This window comes from Gorilla gorilla, chromosome 9 (assembly GCF_029281585.2).
Source record: "Gorilla gorilla gorilla isolate KB3781 chromosome 9, NHGRI_mGorGor1-v2.1_pri, whole genome shotgun sequence".
Classification (NCBI taxonomy): domain Eukaryota; kingdom Metazoa; phylum Chordata; class Mammalia; order Primates; family Hominidae; genus Gorilla; species Gorilla gorilla.
In genome coordinates, this window is record NC_073233.2 from 49740364 (window position 1) to 49762782 (window position 22419).

At 36.8% G+C, this 22419-nt stretch overlaps 1 protein-coding gene and 1 long non-coding RNA gene across 4 annotated transcripts in view; one reads left to right on the forward strand and one right to left on the reverse strand.

Annotated features, from left to right (window-relative positions):
- Positions 1-22419, forward strand: part of TTC17 (tetratricopeptide repeat domain 17) — a 140849-nt gene that overhangs the window by 18144 nt on the left and 100286 nt on the right. For all 3 annotated transcript variants that reach the window (XM_019036745.3, XM_019036740.3, XM_019036743.3), the window contains exons 2-6: positions 4584-4673; positions 15034-15203; positions 16829-16940; positions 17183-17314; positions 22069-22178. In XM_019036745.3, coding sequence (XP_018892290.1) covers positions 4584-4673; positions 15034-15203; positions 16829-16940; positions 17183-17314; positions 22069-22178 — 614 coding nt within the window. The remainder of the gene's footprint in view (positions 1-4583; positions 4674-15033; positions 15204-16828; positions 16941-17182; positions 17315-22068; positions 22179-22419) is intronic.
- Positions 6650-16878, reverse strand: LOC129525280 (uncharacterized). The gene is made up of 3 exons (XR_008669449.2): positions 16795-16878; positions 10976-11068; positions 6650-6880 (listed from the first exon to the last, which is right to left on the reverse strand). It is a non-coding gene; the product is annotated as an uncharacterized lncRNA (long non-coding RNA).

The window sequence follows — 22419 nt, forward strand, 5'->3', positions numbered from 1 at the left end:
TAGCAAAAATTGGTACCTGGATTGTGAATGATTTATATGTATTTAAATTTAAACCAGCTGTGATTATGATCAAAAATGTTTTGGAGAGACAGATATATAGTAATTAAACAATAGGATAAATGCTATTACAGAAGTATATATAAAGTGCTATGAGTGCTCAAGAGAAGGATGTCTTCACAAAAGAAATGTCATTTGGCCTTCATGTACAGCACATGGATAGAAGTGCATTCCAGGTAGAGGAAGCAGTATGTGTAAAGGCACAGAGGCTCTTAAAAGAGCCACAGTAGTAGTAAGATGCCCTAGGCAGAGGGACATAGTGAAAATTAGGTGGAAGTTTAGAAATAATACATCAATACTTTCTGTATTATAAAGTTTTCATTGGAATGTTTGGGCAAATTGTAAGGGCTGCAGATACAGTTTGATTCAGGACTCACATAGTATAACAAGGATCAGTTTTTCTGTTTTTGTTTCTTTGCTTCATCATCCCCATTCTTAGGCCCCATGTAGATACAAGATGGCTAGTTACCAATAGCTCAAAGTTCTGGATTAGAGTCTCTTTAGTACCAACTGACCTTACTGGAGTAGTATCTCAGAAATAATCACCATGACCAAGGGAAAGGAATTCTCTGACAACGGCTTCCCATATGGGGAAGGAAGCAAGTGAGGTGCTTTTGCCACAGGGGGGACTTATGGATATTGGATAGCAAACACTACAAATACTCACTAAACAGAACCATTTCAGGTTTTACATAGAGGCAAAATCTTGGCGACTTTGAAGATTTTGATTTATGTTTTCCTTCATATTGTCTTAATATTTAAATAACTATAATTCTGAATTAAAATATTAAAATTATTTTGTCCCTAGTTTCTAACTTAAGGGGAAAAATTTTAAATGAGAATGGCATAATTTAAGATTATATTCATCAGTTTCCAAGTGCTATTTGGAGAAGAGTGAGTTTCCCATATTGCTTTCGTGTACCTAGATGAATACCATTTAAAAAAAAAAAACAGTGAAAGTGTTCAGTATATATGAAGAATAAGTTGCATATGAGAGCTTGAGTTAATGTTACAACAGAAATGTTCCGTTTTCTGCCATAAAGAATAATTAAAAAGTGATTGACTCAAACTTGTTTTTGTAGGACATCAAAAATGTTTATCTTAGATTGGTTAAGTTTAAAATGTTCACCCTTAATCTGATTTGGCAGTGAAATAATTACCTTCATATAGTGAGTGATATTTCCATGTTACCATGTGAACTTACTGAATTTGTTGAGATAGGGTTCCAGATTTGAGGTGTAGATATTAACAATATCTTGGTTAATTAAAGCAACAAATAACATGAACATAATTTGATAGGAGTAAAATATTTACTCATGTTATATATAATTGGATACATGTACAGGTTGAGTATCCCTAATCTGAAAATACAAAATCCAAAATGCTGCAGTGAACTCAAAAAGTATTGGATTTTGGAGCATTTCAGATTTCGGATTTTCAGATTAGGAATATTCAACTTGTACTTATATAATGTATTCAAAGGAAAATGAAATTGAATTGCCTTATATGGCTTGTCATTTTCTTTATTATAACAAATTGCTACAGTAACAGCGAAATTTTGTTTACTTGGAACTGTTAGAGAATGAATCATTCTGAATCACAGAATTCCATAGAGCCTAATTTCCAGATACTTGATCAGGTTTTCCCGGTAGTTTAAATTTTTCTCTAAAATACTTTTCATAATTTCTTCACCTCCTTAAAGTAAGTGAAAATGATTATAATTTTTCTTTACAATTCAGGTTATTATTTGCATCATTTATTGTTCTGTGCAGCAATGGAAGTTTGTAGGGTTGTTTATCCTTTGTGAAAAAGCCGTAAAGTGCTTTGAGATCTTGTGTGTTCATTATGTCCTTTTTAACCTACCTCTCTCTAATTCCTGTCTCCTTTTTGCTTCTGGACTTATAGCAGCCTCTTTTCAATGCTAAAGACTTTGAAGGCATATTAACATTCTTTTACACGTTGTATATGATACAGGAGCACATAGACTCTAAACATCGACTCAGGACATCGACTCATAGTGGGCCTGGCTTATAGAAGCTTAATAAACACTTATTGGTTGAATGGATGTTGTAACATGTTCATGCATTGCTTAAAAATGGGGGTGTGTTCTGAGAAATGTATCAGATGATTTCAGCCTTGTGCAAACATCATATACTTATACACACCTAGACTGTACAGCCTACTACACACCTAGTCTACACACTTGTACAGCATGTTATGGTTCTGTAGGCAGTTGTAACACAAGGGTAAGTATTTGTGTATCTAAACATAGAAAAGGCACAGTAAAAATACAGTATTAGGTTGGGCGCCGTGGCTCATGCCTGTAATCACAGCACTTTGGGGGCCGAGGCGGGCGAATCACAAGGTCAGGAGTTCAAGACCAGGCTGGCCAACATGGTGAAACTCCATCTCTACTAAAAATACAAAAACTTAGCTGGGCGTAGTGGCGGACGCCTGTAATCCCAGCTACTCGGGAGGCTAAGGCAGGAGAATCGCTTGAACCAGGGAGGCGGAGGTTGCAGTGAGTCGAGATCACACCACTGCACTCCAGCCCAGGAGACAGAGTAAGATTCTGTCTAAAAAAGAAAATACAGTATTATAATCTCATGGGAGCACCATCACATATGCAGTCTGCCATTAACTGAAATGTTATTTGGCATATAACTGTATTTACAAAGTTGTCAAACATACTCTGATAGTCTAAGGAGGAGAAGTATTTGAGAAGTGAGAAATTTACATTAACATTTCCCAAAGACAATTGTCATACATCTTAAAATTTAAGAACTTGAAAGTACCTCAGAAAACATGTATGTCAGGCTGTAAGTCTTCTGCAGTCAACTTTTATCTGGCAAAGATCTTTGCCATTTGCTGTCACCTCAAAAAGAGAAACACAGCTGTCAGTGAACTCCCTTCCTTCTGCTAATAATTTTATCTTTATGCCTCCTCTGTATCTTTGCTGAACTAAAAGCTTCAAGGAAATGATAAGTACTTCCTCACAATTGAATGTTGACCAGATCCATCCTATGGAAATATTATTAAACTTTGTTATCTAGTAACTTTTTAATCTAAAGCTAAGATTATGCTTTAAATAGTTCTTTCAATCTTCATTTATCTCATTTTTTCTTTCTTGCAATTCTTCAAATATCAGGTAAACAGACTGGTTAGGCATTTTTTTTTTTGTTTTGTTTTGTTTTGTTTTTTGTTTTTTTTTTGACAGAGTCTCGCTCTGTTGTCCAGGCTGAAGTGCATTGGCGCAATCTCAGGTCACTGTAGCCTCCGCCTCCCGGGTTCAAGCAGTTCTCCTACCTCAGCCTCCCGAGTAGCTGGGACTACAGTCCTGCGCCACCATGCCAGCTAATTTTTATATTTTTAATAGAGATGAGGTTTTACCATGTTGGGCAGGCTGGTCTCAAACTTTCAACCTCAGGTGATCCACCTGCCTCGGCCTCCCAAAGTGCTGGGATTACAGGCATGAGCCACCGTGCCCAGCCTTGGTTAGGCATTTTGGAATGGGACTGTCACACTTCCACAGTTCCTTCCCTCCCCCAATTTTATTTTTTCTAAAAATCTCATTTAAAAATACCTGTACAGTCATGTACTAAATAGCTATCTCTTGATGTCTGGACGGAGTTGTAAATTAAGCACTTTCTCCTGCTTCCTTATGTAAAGCTCTTATACTCTGGTCACTGACAGTAGCTTTAACATTTTTTCCTGTATCCCATTCCATTGGACAGTGGGTCTCTCTGTCACTTTATTGATTTACTTAGGTTGTTTCTGATTGTCCTTTTGCAGCTACAAATGTTGTAGTGAGCATCCTTATGTATATCCTTGCCTACTTATTGAACAATGTCTGTAGGATAGTTTCCTAGACTTCCTTTTGCTCAAAGGTTATGCAGTTGTAACATTTTGATATATGTTGTCAAATGACACTCCAAACAATGAGAACACATTTATAAGCCAGCTACCAGTATGTGAGTGTTCATTTTTTCTACAGCTTCAACATAATTGTTTGATTTGTTGATCCAGAGAACATGAGCAGTAAGTAATAAATCTCAAGGTTATTTTATATTATCTTTGATTTATGACTTCTACAAATAGCTTTCAAAAAGAGGTACATTTAATATTTTCCTTTTATCACTTCCAAGCCTATTCAGATATGAAATGTGCTATCAAAACAAGACAATTCATTTTTTATTATTACAGGCATGAAACATCATTTAAGGAAGTTACTTTATCAATCATTGCCAAATACTTCTCTTCTTTACTATTATATCACCTGTAAAGTCAGAATATCTACTTTGAATGCTTGTTCTTCCAAGTTGGAGTTCACAGGACAACTGTTGCACTTGTCATTCCCTTTGCTAACATTTACATGTGATCACTTTGAAATAATCCTTGAGTTTTGCTGAGGAATAACGCTGATTACAATGGTGAATGAACAATAATTTAAAGCATATTAATGACTTTGTTAATCCAAACCAGCATTAATGAAATCCGAGCTTTATTTATTTATTGCTTGCTTGCAGGTGGATTCACCAATGAACTTGAAGCATCCTCATGACCTAGTCATATTAATGAGACAAGAAACAACAGTTAACTACCTCAAAGAATTAGAGGTGAGGCAACTGGGCATGTGAGATGCAGCTGATGCTTGTTGCATTTCACAGGAGCCATTGTGTTCAAAGAAAAGCTAAAGCATATTATTTTTTAAGTCTGAGTCTTCTGACTTTTGCGGGAATATACTACCTGCAATGTGTGTGTGTGTGTTTTTTTCTTTATCATTTTATCAAAGTGATATTTGAGTAGTAGTAAGAAAAACAGACTACTCTAGCCTGGGTATATGCGTGATTCTTAAAACTCATTTATCTTTGAACAGAATTTCTGTGTTTTTAAGTTTTTTCCATCAAATATGAAAATGATATAATCTCTGAAGATATTCCTAGAATAATTTGGATAAAATGTGAAAAGAAAGAAAGGTTTTAACAGCCTAAAAATGTAATTATTGTTTATTCTCAGGTAGTAAAAACTAATGTCTTCCTATTATGTTTTCTTATGGTTGACGTGAAAAACATTAATCACCTTGTACCTTGAAATCTCGAATCTTATTAGTGCTAATAAAATCTGACTTTTTTTAAATAAACATCAGTTTTCCTTTTCTCTAACATATTTCCATAAATTGATTTTGCTTAATAGCAAACAGTATTTGTTATTTGAAAAACTAGGTTTTTTTTTCTCATGAAATCTCTGCTTTAAAGTTACAGTGTAAATTGAATCTAAATTGTAAATAAACTGTAAGTTGTAGAAACATTAAATCAAATTGCAAAATGAGAAAAAAAACTAATGGGAATAATAAAAGTAATAAGAGTAGAATCAGAGTATTTGAGAATTAGAAGGAATCATAAGATCATCCTCATTTTAGAGGCAAGGAAACAATTAGACCTAAAGACAATGAATTGCCTGACTTCACAAAGCAAGATATGGCAGAACCAGAAACAAAAGCTGTATCTCTTGACTTAAAAGCTGGCATACCTGTTTTTTGTTTTGTTTTGTTTTGTTTTTTGAGTCGAAGTGTCACTCTTGTCGGCCAGGCTGGAGTGCAGTGGCACGATCTTGGCTTGCTGCAACCTCCACCTCCCCGGTTCAAGCCATTCTCCTGCTTCAGCCTCCTGAGTAGCTGGGATTACAGGCGCCTGCCATCACACCCAGCTAATTTTTGTGCTTTTAATAGAGACGGCTTTTGCCATGTTGGCCAGGCTGGTCTCAAACTCCTGACCTCAGGTGATCTGCCCACCTAGGCCTCCCAAAGTGCCGGGATTACAGGCATGAGTCACCGCGCCCGGCCAAAAGCTGGCATACCTGTTAAGCCAAGTTGGCATGTATTTTCTTGTTATGTAAAAGTCCCGAATTTCATTTACATACATTTAGTATATTTATCAACATACATATGTCTACAAATAGTTATAAATATGTACTTTTAAAAAAATCTGTGAATTAAGAGAGAGAAGACTTTAGCACATGGTAACCAGCAATGCCTAATTAGTAGTATATTTAGAGTGTTTCTAGAACTTGAATACCTCAACATTGTAAAAATAGTTTCTCACCTTGTTCCTACTGGTTTTATTACTTGTAAATTTGGAAATGTTGATTTTTATCAATACTAGGAATTAGACAATAGGTATCCTTATAGTGCTTCATGCTTGGAAGCATGATCTATTTTTATTTAAACCCAGTGTTCAGAAAGATGCAATGGTGCAGAAAAAAATTTTTTTTTTCAGGTATATAGACACATTATATATGTTTATTGCTATCTTTTTAGGGAGGCAGTATTATATAAAGAGAAAGAGATTTAAATTAGAGGATATATAGGAAGAAAGTGCCATTTATTCACTATTATTCACTTAATAGTCAGTGAAAATGAAATGAAAAATATTGACTCCACCAATTTTTGGTTAAGGTAGTGGAGGAGTTTATACTTATACTAAATATAAACTTCTATTTTTGTTTATACTTATACTATGAAGCTTCTGCTTCATATGCATGGCAGTGCCAGGTAAAATATAAAAATATAAACCAAAATAAAATGTAGGCAGGCTTGAAAGTAGTATAAGCATCTCCATAAACCAGAAATGAGGAGAAGCACTAAATTGGGAATGTGGCCAAAGTTACCAACCTTTTGGGCTCCAAGGCCAGGAGCAGACTATAGTGTCTGATATGCAGCACTGTGGAGTTAAGGGAGCTGACAGTATTCCATGCAAGATGTAGGAACAGAACGAGGCTTACTGCTTGAAGACTGGAATGGAGCCATTCTGCTCCTAGAAAGAGCCTGGCAAAAATAATAATAATAACAACAACAAAAGAAAACATATCAAAAACAGAAAGACTAACCCTGATAACCAAAAAAAGGAACTGAATCATCCAATAATTCAATAATTACATCTTCAGTTTCCTGAATATCATTTTAGGGTAGAATATTTGGGATAGGAACTCGAAACCAAAATTGGAAGGTCTGATTCTGAGCTTGGTAACTGGATAGAACCTGGAAACAACCACAAAACTATGAGACCTAGATGATGGTCATGGAATGATTGGAAAGAAGGGGATGAGACAGAGGGCGTGAAGAAATACTTCAGGGTTTCTGACCTGAGTGATTGCAAGGTTGAGGTTGATATTAGTTGAGATAAAGAAGACTGAAGGAGGTACAGGATTGGGGAGGAGTTTGGCTTTGAAACGTTAACGTTTGAAATGCCTATCAGGCATTCAAGAATGAACATCACCTGGGCAGTTGGTTCTTCTAGTGCAAACTCAAGGGGAAAGATGCAGGCTCAAGATAGAAATTTGTTAGTCATTGACAGATAGACTTAAAGCCATGAGACTAGATAAAACAGTTTATCTACCAAGTAGTGACAACTATATGAACATCTTAGATAACAGAAGACAGTGAAGGGTAAGGGAAAATCAATTCTACTGAAATTTTATATTCTTTTAAACTATCATTTAAGAATGAGGGCAAAGTAAAGATAATTTCTGACATACAAAAGCAGTACTAACCACAGACCCTCACTTCAGCTGAAAAAAACATATTAAGTATGTATTTCTGCAAGAAGAAAAGTAAACCTAGTGGAAGTTCATAGAATGTCTAATGATAAGTTAAAAACATTGATGAAAAAGTTGCTAAATTTATTTACTTATTGGGCTCTCTAAGGTCAAACTAGATAAAATTAATAATATGTAGTTGGGTTGGAGTCTGTTCAGTAATTAAAGCATGTTAGACTGTTTTGTCATGTTCAAAAGATAAAAATAACTGAATAAATTAAAATCCTATGGGAAAATTTATTGGCAAATATATTAAAAACTTAAGGATGTTGCTTGCTACTTTTTAAGTAGTCTTGCCAAAAAATAATCAAACCACAATATAATTTGTTATTCAATGTAATTTGTTTCCTTTGTCATTCTGTCTCTTACATTTTATATATTTAAAAGATTATTCTGAGAAGAGATTTATAGGCTTCATCAGACTGCCAAAGAAGTCCATGACACAAAAAGATTATTACTCTAGATCCTGCTGTCAATATTCAGGAAATACAGAAAATAGAGGAACATGTTCAGTGAACCTTGAGTACCTAGTCAGCAAATTCCCCTAGAGTGGCAAACTCTACAGAGCAAACAATCCAATTTCCTTTTTCTTTTTTCTTTTTCTTTTCTTTTTTTTCTTTTTCTTTTTTTTGAGACAGGGTCTTGCTCTGTCACCTAGGCTGGAGTGCAGTGGCATGAACATGGCTCACCTCAGCTTCAACTTCCTGGGCTCATGCTAGCTTCCTGCCTCAGCCTCTTGTGTAGCTGGGACCACAGGCGTGCACAATGCCCAGCTATTTTTTTTATTTTTTGTAGAGACAGCGTCTCACTTTGTTGCCTAGGCTGGTTTCAAACTCCTGGGCTCAAGCAGTCCTCCCACCTTGGGCTCCCAAAGGGCTGGGATTATAGGCATGAGCCGCCATGTCTGGCCCCAGTTTCTTTAACAAATAAATTACAAGGGAGTGGGGGAGAGAGAGTGGTATCCAGTAGATTAAAAGAGATGTAAGAGACAAATCAACCAATTGCAATGTGTATGGACTATATTGAATTCTGATTCAAACAAACTATGTATTTTTTTATTTTTTTATTATTTTTTTGAGATGAAGTCTTGCTCTTGTCCCCCAGGCTGGGGTGCAATGGCGCAATCTCAGCTCACTGCAGCCTCCGCCTCCTGGGGTTCAAGCGATTCTCCTGCCTCAGCCTCCCAAGTGGCTAGGATTACAGGCATGTGCCACCACGCCTGGCTAATTTTTTTTTTTTTTGTATTTTTAGTAGAGACGGGGTTTCACCATGTTGACCAGGCTGGCCTTGAACTCCTGACCTCAGGTGGATCCACCCACCTTGGCCTCCCAAAGTGCTGGCTGGGATTACAGGCGGGAGCCACCGTGCCCGACCACAAACTCTATTTTTAAAAGAGAAGAAACAATTGGGAATTTGAATGCAGACTGAATATTTGATATTAAGGAGTTACTATTTTTTACATGTGATAGTGGTGTGGTGGTTTTATTTTTTACAAAAGAGGCTTTTCTTTTCAAAACATACTGAAATATTTACTGACGAAAACCAAAAACAAAAAAAAATAGGGGCAAGCACTAAAATAATAGACATACAGGCCAGGTGTGGTGGCCCACACCTGTAATCCTAGTACTTTGGGAGGCTAAGGCAGGAGGATTGCTTGAGACCAGGAGTTTAAGACCCTGTCTCTACAAAATAATTTTGAAATTAGCTGGGCATGGTGGCAGGCACCTGTAGTTCTAGCAACTGGGGAGGCTGAGGCAGGAGAATTGCATGAGCCCAGATGTTTGAGGTTACAGTGAGCTATGATAGTACCACCGCACTCCAGCATGGGTGACAGAGTGAGACCCTGTCTCAAAAAAAAAAAAGAAATCTATAGTTACCAAACTTACAAATAAAAAAAGAGGATGTAGGAGGAGAGGAGAGAACATAGAAAAAGTATCTACTATGCAAATGCTAGGCAAAAGAAAGGTGATATGGATGTATTTATACAAGTTCACAGTTCCTTATTTGAAATCATTGGGGCTATATATGTGTTTAAGAATATGGTTTCTTGTTTTGGTTTTTTAATTTTAGAAATGTTAGGCCAGGCACAGTGGCTCACGCCTGTAATCCCAGCACTCTGGGGTGTCAAGGCGGGCAGATTGCTTGAGCCCAGGAGTTCGAGACCAGCCTGGGCAGCATGGAGAAATGCTGTTTCTACCAAAAATAGAAAACTTAGCCAGCATGGTGGTGTGTGCCTATAGTCCCAGCTACTTGGGAGGCTGAGGTGGAAGGATCACCTGAGCCAGGGATGCGGAGGTTGAGTGAGCTGAGATTGCACCACACCACTGCACTCCAGCAGCCTGGGTCACATACCAAAACCAGGTCTCAAAAAACAAAACAAAACAAAAAAAAGAAATGTGATGGGCACAAATATTTTATATTTCATTCTACTTCTCAGGGCTATTTCAAACTCTACAGTCAGATACATTAATATTTCTTTAGTGACATGTATGACCATGCATGGTAAGAGTATAAAGACTGTAAAATGGCTTTCCATCAGGTTTTGTTGCCATATGAATTTTAATGCAAAAAATTTTTTTAAAGCTTTAGGTTTTCAGAATTTTAGATTTACAATGGTAAAGAACAGTGGGCCTGTCTCAGGCAAAATAAGAACCTAAAATAATTAATAGACAGATACTACTTGCTAACAACCTACCAAAAAATATAATATCATATACTTGTATGTACCTAACAACTTGGCCTCATGGATATAAGTATGTTTATATCAAGACAGCAAAAACTGACAGAATTACATGAAAAGTCAACCAGAGGAAGCGATTTTGCAGATCTTTATCAGAAACTGATAAGTCCAACAAAAATACTATAAAATACAGGAGGTAACACCTTTGGATCTATATATATCTATATGTAGATGTATACAGCGAGACATAGAAAAAGAGATAGAGGGAGCGAGTATGCCCTAAATTGAACGAAGATAACATACAGTGTTTTCAAGTAGAATATTTACCAGAATTGACCACTGCCAGGATATAAAGGAAATAATTTACAAAGTTCTGTTATCATGCATAACATGTTCTCTGATCACAGTGCAATTAAGTTAAAAGAAATAAAATACACATGCCCAGGAAAAAAAGAGAGAAAACACAAATTTTTGAAAATCTTGAAGGCATTCTTAAATCACCCATGGTTTAAAGAGAAAACTCACAAAACTTTAGACTATGGTAGAAACACTTCATTTCAAAAATCCTGAAATGAAGCTTAAATATATTTAGATATGAATTTATAGAAAAATGCATTTATTAAAATAAATGGCACAGTAACTCACATTTGTAATCCCAGATACTTGGGAGGCTGAAGCGGGAAGATTGCTCGAGCCTAGGAGTTTGAGTCCAGACAGGACAGCATAGCAAGAGCTTGTCTTTAAAAAGAAAAAAAAAAAAAAGACTGAAAAGAAATGACTTAAATATTCAACACGAGTTAGAAAACATAATAAACCAAATAACTAAAATAACCTAATATAAATATGGAAATAATATTATAAATAACATAAGAAATTAAACAGTCTCAAGAAAACAGTATTGTTTATTTAAAAAATAAACCAAACTCTAGCAGCAAGGCTTACCAGAAAAAAAGAGAAATGACAGAAAAAAAGAAATGTTAGTGATGAAAAAGCAGATATCAGATAAAGATTTTTTAAACTAAAGACATAATTATTAATACTACAAAAACTAGACCAATATATTTGAAAACTTAGGTATAATGTAAGGTTTTAGAAAACATGAAATATAAAAATTGATTGAATAAATGGGGAAAGGATAGACTTTTTATAAATGACATTAGGAAATTGATTGTCCATGTGGGAAAAAAATACCTTTCAATGTACAAAAAAAAAAAAAAAATTTCCTATGCAGTTTAAAAATCTAAGTATGAAAAGTGAAACTTTTTACTAAAAAAAAATATCGATGGACAGTCATGCATTGCTTAACGTCAGGAATATGCTCTGAGAAATGTGTCGTTAGGGGATTTCACCATTGTGGGAACATCATAGAGTGTACTTACACAAACCTAGGTGATAAAGCCTGTATAACATGTCACTGTACTGAATACTGTAGGCAGTTGTAACATAATGGTAGGTATTTGTATAACTAAGCATAAAAAAGGTACAGTAAAAATGTGGTATTATAATCTTATGAGACCACTGCTGGGGTCACTTGTTAACCAAAAACATCTTTATGTGGTACTTGACTGTAGTTGATTGATGTAATTACGATCTCAGGTTTGGGAAGGATTTCTTAAATAAAACAAAGTACAAACAATTAAGAAAACAGTTGATAAAGTTGCCCACCTTATAATTAAAAGTTTTTCTTCAAATGACAAAATTAAAAGATAAGCTACAAACTAAAAGCCGATACTTGCCATGCATATAACTCATAGAGGATGAGTTTATAGAATTACTTTTTCCATAAATTTCTATAGATTAATTTCTTACATATGTATGTATGTATTTATTTATTTATTTTTGTGAGACAGGGTCTCACTCTTGCCCCAGCTGGAAAGCAGGTAGGATGATCATTGCTCACTGTAACCTCATTGCCTGGGCTCAAGCAGTCCTCCTACCTCAGCTTCTCCAGTAGCTAGGACTACAGGCAAGCACCACCACCATGCTTGGCTAACTTTTTATTTGTTTCGTGGGGATGGGGTCTCGCAGTATTGCCAGGCTGGTTTCAAACTCCTGAACTCAAGTGATCCTCTAGGCTTGGACTCCCAAAATGCTAAGATTATAGGCACAAGCCACCACGCCAATCCTACTAATCAGTTTTTTAAAGAAGAAAAGCTATTGGGGGGAAAAAATAAGCAAACTTAAACAGTTAATTCACAAAATATCTCATAAACATATGAAAATATGTTCAATCTTATTAAATATTATTCTATTAGTTGATATAGTCCATATTTTATAGTGTATTAGTCAGCTTTTGCATTGGCAACAAATAGCCTGCAGAACCTCAGTGCAGTTCTCATGAAGGAAAGTGAAGGCTCAAGGAAGAACAACCAAATAATATAAGCCTGGTTAAAGTTTCTACTGAGAAGTGACATACACCATCTTTACTCACATTCCATTGGCCAAAGCAAGTCATGTGGCCATGCCTTGAAGTCAGTAGAGCAGGATAGCATATCTCCATGAAAAGTGTGGAGGGAATAATTGGAAACAGATCACAGGCTTTGTCCCCATTAATAATAACCCCCAAAATCTTAATGGCATAAACAATAAGGTCATGCTAAGTGATCATTTGGGGCTCTGTTGAGGATCTGCACCATGTCACTGTGATCCATAAGACAGGACCTAGGCCGACAGAGCAGCCTCTGTCTGTAATTTTGGCATTCTCAGTAGCTGAGGGAAAAAGAAAGAACATGGTGAAGCACACACTAACTCTATAAAAGCTTTCCTATAAAAGGGTCACATGGGATTTACGTTACATTGGCCAAAGCAAGTCATGTTGCCCAAGCCTGAGTCCAGCAAAACAGTGATGTATCATCTTGTAAGGAGGGGCAGGATATTAGTGAATAGTAATACAATCCATCACAATAACATAGTCTACTACCATAATAAATATAACAAAATAATGTTTCATACCTATTTGATTGGCATAAGTTAAAAAGTATGACAAAACCAAACATTGCTAAGATTCTGGGGATATAGGTGTTATGATCTACTGGGACAATTCTAGTTGTTATAATCACTGTGAAAAGCAGATTGACACGTCTATATAAAACTGAAAATGTGCATCCCATATGACCCCCATATTTCTGCCCTTGCTAGAATTTTTCACATGTGTACAAGGAGACATTTATAAGAATATAGTAGCATTTTTAATAGCAAAGAAAGTTTTTCTTAAAGAAGCAACATAAATGTTTACAGGAAAATGGATAAATACATATTTATACATCCATTTAAATGAAAAATTTAGAGCTATCCTGACTAATGTAGATAAATCTCAAAACCATACATACTTTTTTTTAAGTTGTAGATACATTAAGTATGATACCATTTATATAAAATTTTAAAACTTACAAAGCAATGCTGTATTTTGATTTTTGATACACATATAATGAAAGTAATATTTTAGGAGAGTAAGGGTAATGTAATATTTTATAAAAATATTTATAAAATATACATGGAAATGACACATAAATTCAGATTAATTATAAGAAGTTAGAGATTTAGAAGACATTAAAGAATACCTTGAACTCCCTTTTTTTTTTCTTTTAAAAAAAAAATCTGAGCTGGGCATGGTGTCTTATGCCGGTAGTCCCAACACTTTGGGAGGCCAGGGTGGGAAGATTGCTTGAGCCCAGGAGTTTGAGACCAGCCTGGGCAACATAGTGAGACTCCATTTCTATAAAACATAGAAAAGTTGGCCAGGCATGGTGGCTGAAGCCTGTAATCCCAGTACTCTGTGAGGCCAAGGCAGGTGGATTGCTTGCACTCAGGAGTTTGAGACCAGCCTGGGCAACATGGCAAAACCCCATCTGTATGAAAAAAAAAAAAAAAAAATAGCCAGACATCGTGGTGTGCACCTGTAGTCCCAGCTATTTATGGGGCTGAGGCAGGAGGATCCCCTGAGCCCTGGAGTTTGAGGTTGCAGTGAGCTGTGATCGCACTACTGCACTCAGCCTGAGTGACAAAGTGAGACCCTGTCTCAAAAAAAAAAAAAAAAAAAAAAAAAAAATGGCATGTGGCACATGCCTGTAGTCCAGATACTTGGGAGGCTGAGGTGAGAGGATCGCTGGAGCCCAGGAGGTCGAGGCTGCAGTGAGCTGTGATCACACCACTGCAGCACTCCAACCTGGGTGACAGCAAGACACTGTCTCAAAAAAAAAAAAAGGGTGGAGGGGGGAGATAAAATATTGGCATATGATAGATACAGGTGGTGAAAATGTGCATATTTGTGTTATTGTCTGTACATTTGAAAAAATAGATATTTTATGGTTGACAGGAATTAACTGGAATACCCAGGTACCAATAGCAACATGTACTATGTCTTGAAGGATTGAAACAACCTGACAGGTTTGTTTTCACTGCAGAGCCATTTTGTGCCAGGAAAGTTAAGTTAGTAGATGTGCTTCGTGGGTAGTCAGAAATCATATTATGAAGGCACATGTGTGTCAGTGTGATAAATGTTGTGTTCTGTTACTTTCTGTATGTGGACATCTTTTTTGAGAAGCTTGTGTATGTTGACTAAGTTAACTAAGGGCATTTTCAGAATTCTTGTCTTCCTACATAGAGGATTCTGACTTCTTCAGCTCAGATTCCCCTTTCTCTTCAATGGTAGTTAGACTAAAATATTAGAAGAATCCATTCTGTTCTTACTTTCTTCTCAACAGAAACAATTAGTTGCTCAAAAAATTCACATAGAAGAGAATGAGGACAGAGACACAGGACTGGAACAGAGACATAATAAAGAAGACCCAGACTGCGTCAAAGCCAAGGTGCCCTTAGGGGACCTGGATCTATATGATGGCACATACATAACTTTGGAGAGCAAAGACATCAGGTAAAGAAGTTCTCTTTCGAAAAATAAAATTGCTGTTTCAAACATTTCCTTTCTCAAATTAGTAAGAAATTATTTCTGTAATAAGGGTAGGCTTCAATCACAGATGAGTTTTCGAATTTGAAAGTTCAAAATACATACTACATGTAGAATTCTTATAAATTAATTTAAAATATTTAACACCACAGTAGAAAATGGAACAACTTGGCTGGGTGTGGTGCCTCACACCTATAATCCCAGTACTTTGTGAGGCCAAGGCGGGAAGATTGCCAACAGCCAGGAGTTTGAGACCAGGCTGGGCAATATAGCGAGACCCCGTCTCTACAAAAAAAATGTTAAAAATTAGCCAGGCATGGTGGTGTGCACTTGTAGTTGTAGCTACTCAGGTGGCTAAACTGAGAGGATCACTTGAGCCCAAGAATTCAAGGTTACAGTGAGCTATGATGGTGCCACTCTACCCTAGCCCAGACTCCAGGCTGGGTGACAGAGTGAGACCCTGTCTCTTAAAAAAAAGGCTGGGCGCGGTGGCTCACACCTGTAATCCCAGCACTTTGGGAGGCCTAGGCGGGCAGATCACGAGGTCAGGAGATCGAGACCATCCTGGCTAACGGTGAAACCCCATCTCTACTAAAAATGCAAAACAAATTAGCCAGGCATGGTGGTGAGCACCTGTAGTCCCAGCTACTTGGGAAGCTGAGGCAGGAGAATGGCGTGAACCCGGGAGGCAGAGCTTGCAGTGAGCCGAGATGGCGCCACTGCACTCCAGCCTGGGTGACAGAGCAAGACTCCGTCTCAAAAAAAATAAAAAATAAAAATAAAAAAATAAAAATGAAAAAAAAGAGAAAAAAATAAAATTGAACAATTTGTAGTTAAAAAAATTAACAAAAACTACCTATGGCCAATAAACATGGAAAAAAATTTCTCAGAAATTATCAAAAAAGTACAAATGAAAACATTTAGATAGTTTTCATCTACCAAAATGGAAAGCATATCAAAAAAATAGTAACTGGTAAAAATGTAGAGAGACTATCAGTGGAAGTATAAATTGGTTTAACGTTTCTAGACAGTTGAGCAGTTGTATTAGTTATTAAAAAGTCCATGATCTTATTCTGTGACCTATCTACTATTTTCTCTGTGATTCTTGACTTTAATTCGAACTCCCAAAATGTTTGACTCTTCATGGCAGCTATGTGAAAAGGTATGAATATTGACTAACAATTGTGTAAAGTTGAGATGCTATGAGAATATGGGGAAAATTTGACATTTCTTAAAGTATTATTGACTGAGCGCAGTGGTTTACGCCTGTAATCCCAGCACTTTGGGAGGCCAGGATGGGAGGATCACTTGAGGCCAGGAGTTCAGAACTACCCTGGGCAACATAGTGAGACCTGTCTCAACAAAAAGTAAAAAAAATTAACTGATTGTGGTGGTGCATGCCTGTTGTCCCAGCTACTTGGAAGGCTGAGGTGAGAGGATCGCTTGAGACTAGGAGATCAAGGCTGCAGTGAGCTGTGATCATGCCACTGCACTCCACCCTGGGCAACAGAATGAGACCCTTTCTCTAAATAAATAAATAAAATATTGTTTATCTCACCTTTTATTCATTCATTGCTTCTTTTTGATTTTAGTCCTGAAGATTATATAGACACAGAATCTCCTGTCCCTCCAGACCCTGAGCAACCTGATTGTACTAAAATTCTAGAACTTCCATATAGTATACATGCTTTTCAGCACTTGAGAGTAAGTAGAGAACTTTAGGATTTTTTTTTTTTTTTTGCGTTCTTCTTTCAGTTGGTCTCTCACTTATAAAGACCATTTCTTTTTCTTCTCTCCTTCCGAACAGCTTTGTAATTATATAGACATCTCTTATTTCTTAAAATTCCAAAATATTAGTATTTCAAAATAAATACTACAAGATACTGAATTATTTGTCATCTTTTATATCCTTTGATATGTCTTTTGAATCTTTTTCTTCTCTTCAGGGTGTACAAGAGAGAGTTAATCTTTCTGCACCTCTGCTACCTAAAGAAGACCCAGTCTTCACATATTTATCTAAACGGTTAGGAAGGAGTATAGATGACATAGGTCACCTCATTCATGAAGGCCTACAGAAGGTAAGTCATCAGTCACTTAAAGAGCCAGCGGGCTCTGTGTAAACAGAAGATATTTTTATCTTGGAAAATACCTGACTAATTTGTTTTTATCTAGAAGACGATTTAAAATTACACTTACATGGATGCAAATTGCATAGTTCAGTGCTGGGGAGAAATATGGATAGACTAGTCTCCTTTCCCAGGAAGAGATGCTGGAAAGTTTTATCTAAACTAATTGATGAAAAACGAAATATAAACTGACATAAGCAACAGGGTTTATAGGCTGGATTATATACATTGTGTAAGTAAGAAAGTTAATGTTTTAGTGTCGTTAATATATCTATACACAATACATGTATTATTACTGTTTTCTGAGACAGAAAAAGAATCACCACCAGCAACAAAATCTTCTGTAACTTTCTTTTAAGAGAATATCTACTTTAAAAAAAAATGAAATAGGGAATTATGTAACAGGACCCAGGAATGTAAATGTGTCATTCAGGATTAACGTGGGCATTTAGAAAATGTTTTTGCTATTCTTTGTGTCTAAAGAGTATCATAAAATGCAGTTTAGTTTCTAAGCAGTATTATAGTGGTATAAAATAAGATGTATAATTGCCACCTTTGTATACAGTTTTTTCAAATACATAGCTTTGTATATTGAGAGGAATTTTCAGATAAAAGTCCAATAATAACTTGACTTTCAGATGCTTTATATGGTTATTTCTGTAGCTGTGTTACGATCTTCATCTTATTTTTCTGAAGGTAATGTAAAACTTTTACGTTCCCAGAACTTGATGAGTAATAAGAGAAAACTGGCCCAGGATTTTACAGTGTCCTTCAGAGAATGGTTAGTTGAGAGTAGACCATAGTGGTAAGTGTTCTATAGAAAATTAAAACAGAAAGTAACTGGGTGGCTACTTTAGATCTAGCAGTTGGGGTTATCCTATCTGGAAACGTGAAATTTAAGCTGACACCTGAATCATAAGAAGAAACCAAAATTCAAAGACCACGGAAGAGCATTCTAAGCCACAGCAAAGGCTCTGAATCCTGATTGAGGTTAGGTGGTTGTATTTGTCTGCTCAGGCTTCCATAACAAAGTACCACTTTGGACCGTTTCTGCTCAAAACACTTCTGACACCAAATGTATGGAGTTTTTTCTCACACGACTAATTCGGTAGTTCTCCTGACGTCAACTAGGTGTTCTACAACTCAATACAATTCTGATACTAACTACCTGGAGTTAGCACAGACCCCACAGGTCAAGGACTCAGTCCCACAAGGCTACCTGCACTTCAGATTGCCAGTCGCAAGTCAAGGCCACCAGACAAATCAGCTATAAAGTCAGGGTGTTCCCACAGCTGCCTCCCCAAGTTAGAACAGCTCACGGAAGTCAGGAAAGCACTTTACCTACTATTATTGGTTTATTGTAAAGGATGCAATTCAGGAACAGCCAAAGGCATAAGCCAGGGAATAGGGGGAAGGGGGGGGTGCACAGAGCTTCCATGTCCTCTCCAGAACACCACCCTCCTAGAATCTCAATGTGTTCACCAACCCAGAAGCTCTGAAAACTCTGTTGTTTAAGGGTTTCTACGGAGGTTTCACTATGTAAGCATGATTGACTAAAGTATTGGCCATGAGTGATGAACTCAATCTCTACTCTCTCTCCCCTCCCCGAAGGACAGGGGGAGGATGGGATTCTGAAAGATCTAACCCTCTGATCATGCCTTGGCTTTTCTGGGACCAGCATCTGTCCTGAAGCTATCTGGGGGCCACCTGCCTCCAGTCATCCCATTAGCATATGAAAGACACATTACTCCTGTGATTCTTCAAGTTTTAGGTTTGTGTGTCAGGAACTAGGGACAAAGACCAAATATATTTGTTCATACCACATACTAGGTGGCTTAAATTTATTTCTTATAGTCTGGAGGCTGGGAGGTCTAAGATCAAGGTCCCAGTGATTTGGTTCCTGGTGAGGGCTCTCTTCCTGCCTTGCATGTGGCTGCCTTCTCTCCGTGTCCTCACATGGCCTCATCTGTGTGCATGCTTGAAGACAGAGAGAGATCTGTCTCTTCCATTTCTTATAAGGACACTTATAGGAAGAAACCAAATTTGAGCCCCAATCCTTATGACTTCATTTAGCCTTTATCCACTCCTCACAGGCCTGATAACACTTGAACATATGAACTTTGAGGAGACATAGACTTTCAGTCCATAACAGGTGGCATGCAGCCAAATTCAGGCCAATATTGCTGGAGCCTGGTGAGCAAGAGGAAGGATGATAAGGAATGAAGCCAGAGAAGTAGGCCAGTGCCAGATTATGTAAGGGTCTGAAATCCAGGGTAAGGATTTTGGATTTTACTCCAAGTGTGCTGAGAAGTTGGAGCAGAGAAGCAATGTATTGCAATTAATAGTTGAAAAGATCACTTTGATTACTATATGAAGAAGTTATTGAAGGGGCCACAACTGGAAATAGACCTGTTAGAAAACTGTTGCAGTAGTTCAAGAGAGAGATGAAGGTGGTTTGGACTAGCAATTGTTAGTAGTGGAAATGAGAGGACTTGAACTATTCAGGAGATATTTAGGAGTTTAGAAGCAGATGAGTTAGATGTGGGGATTGAAGGCAAAAGAGGAATCAAGGAAAACTTAAATTTTTGACTTGAACAACTAGAAGGAGGAGAGGGTTGGGGTGGGAGAAGAGAAAATAAGAGTTCTATTTGGGCCATGTTAAATTTGAAATACCTATATGAGTTTGGAATTTCAGGGAAAGTTAGAGTTGGGCACATAGAGATTAATTATTAAATAATGAATATCTGAAGCCATGGAACTGGATGAAGTCATCTGGGGAAGAGTGAAGTTTGAGAAGAAGCCAGTCTGACTCCTGGGTGCCTCCCACATGTAGTTATCAAGCAGAGGGGGAAAGCCAGCAAAAAAGACCAGAAAGGGTATCCTGCAGAATGTGGTGTCCTAAGAGTCAATGGCAGAAAGTGGTCAAAGAAAGGAGGGAGTAGTTCACAGTAACATTAGAATATTTATAGATTTGGGGGAGATTTTATGAGAACTACACAAAGATATTTCTTTAAATATATATTTTTATCTTACCTCCAGTATGCTATGATATATATTTAACTTATCATGATCTCTTCAGTAGTTCATGTAGAACTTTTTTTTTTTTTTTTTTTTTTTTGAGATGGAGTCTCACTCTGTCGCCCAGGCTGGAGTGCAGTGGCGCAATCTCAGCTCACTGCAAGCTCCATCTCCCGGGTTCACGCTATTCTTCTGCCTCAGCCTCCCGAGTAGCTGGGACTACAGGCGCCTGCCACCACGCCCGGCAAATTTTTTGTCTTTTTAGTGGAGATGGGGTTTCACCATGTTAGCCAGGATGGTCTCGATCTCCTGACCTCATGATCCACCCGCCTAGGCCTCCCAAAGTGCTGGGATTACAGGCATGAGCCACCGCACCCGGCCTCATGTAGAACTTTTAATTGAACTTTTTGTCCCCGTTTACATTATAATGTGAAAATAAAAGATGAAAATCAAAATGAAAGCATTTGTTGATTTGAAAAACAACTTTCTCAAAAGGCCATCAAAAAGAAAACTGAAACCTCGGCCACAAGTCAGTTGTGAAGAATGTACTGTCCTTTAACCAGCTTCAAGTAGAAGTTCATAGTTGATCTGCTCATAGTGTTAAAATCTGTAACTGCATCACTCAAAAATCACATACTTTTCTTGAAGATAGAATACTTAAGCATGAATAATGCAGGATTGTACTTATTGTAGTCTTAAAAAACTACGTTTAACTAAATTCAAACTATTTTTAACTACATTAAAATAACTCTTTTAAAAATAATTGGTCCTTGTGAAAGAGTCACTGAAAATCTATAAAAGAAAGTAAAATTAATAATTTCAAAACTGGTTTGTAATATATTCTTTTGGAGTTTGATTTTTACACAGCTTTATAGTTAAAACGTAATTATTCCCCATAGGATACATTTTTAATAGTAGAATTGTGGGAGTCAACGGGTAAATGTAATATACATTAATATGTATGTTAATGTAATATACATTACATTTTTAAAGCTTTTTACATACATGTCAAATTGTCCCCCAGAAATGCTATAGTAACTTAGCATTTCTATAGTTTAATATCTAAAGTTAATAATATTCAGTAACTATTGGCCTTCTTTTTAGTCTTTGCCACTTTGTAAAAGGAAAACTTGTATCTTTTAAGTTTCTATTTCTTTGTGAAGTTACACATTTTACATACTTCTTAGCTGTTTGTTCAGGTTTTTGGCTCTTTTTCCTTTTTTTTTCTGTCTTTATGTTTAGAGTAAGCCTGTTGGTTTGTGCCTTCGCTCAGATATTACATAAATAGAAAAAATTCTAAAATGTTAATTTCAGGAATTTCATGTTAGAGCTATTTCTAAGTAGATGAGGTCTTCTGACTTAACTTCTGAAGTCCTGAAATAGAGCTCAACAAGTTGTGGTCAGTTGGTGGGATTTTTCTTATTTCCCTCTTGGAATAAGCTGGAGTTGGATGGTCTCTATATGAAGATCACACCCTAATGCACGTGCTCAGCTGATGATTAGAATGCTCTTCTGACAGGTATAGTTTCTTTGCACTGTGTCCTGTTCTTTATCATTGCTTATCATTCAGTCTGGCTCTTCTTCATCTTGAATTTCAGAAGAGCCAGAATATTAAAGGTGCTCCTTTTGAGTATTCTAAGTTAAACTGTCTTGAGTCGTGTTTGTAATTTTACTTTTTTAATCTCTAGAACACTTCCTCGTGGGTACTGTATAACATGGCTTCATTTTACTGGAGAATTAAGAATGAGCCATATCAGGTAGTAGAATGTGCCATGCGAGCACTTCACTTCTCTTCCAGGTAAGATTCCTCCTCTTCTGGACCTGATTTTCCACATTCCTCAGGACTGTTAAAGAAACAATACATAAGAAAGCAGTAAGAAGCAACATTGCATTATATACTTTTCTCCATCCCTGTTCAAAGAAATAAGTCCAACCACAAAAAAAAAAAAAAAAAAAAAATCACAGATCTCAAGAAGTTCAGAGTGATAATTGTGTAATATACTTTCCATTTCCATTAAGGAAAAAATATGTAGATGCCC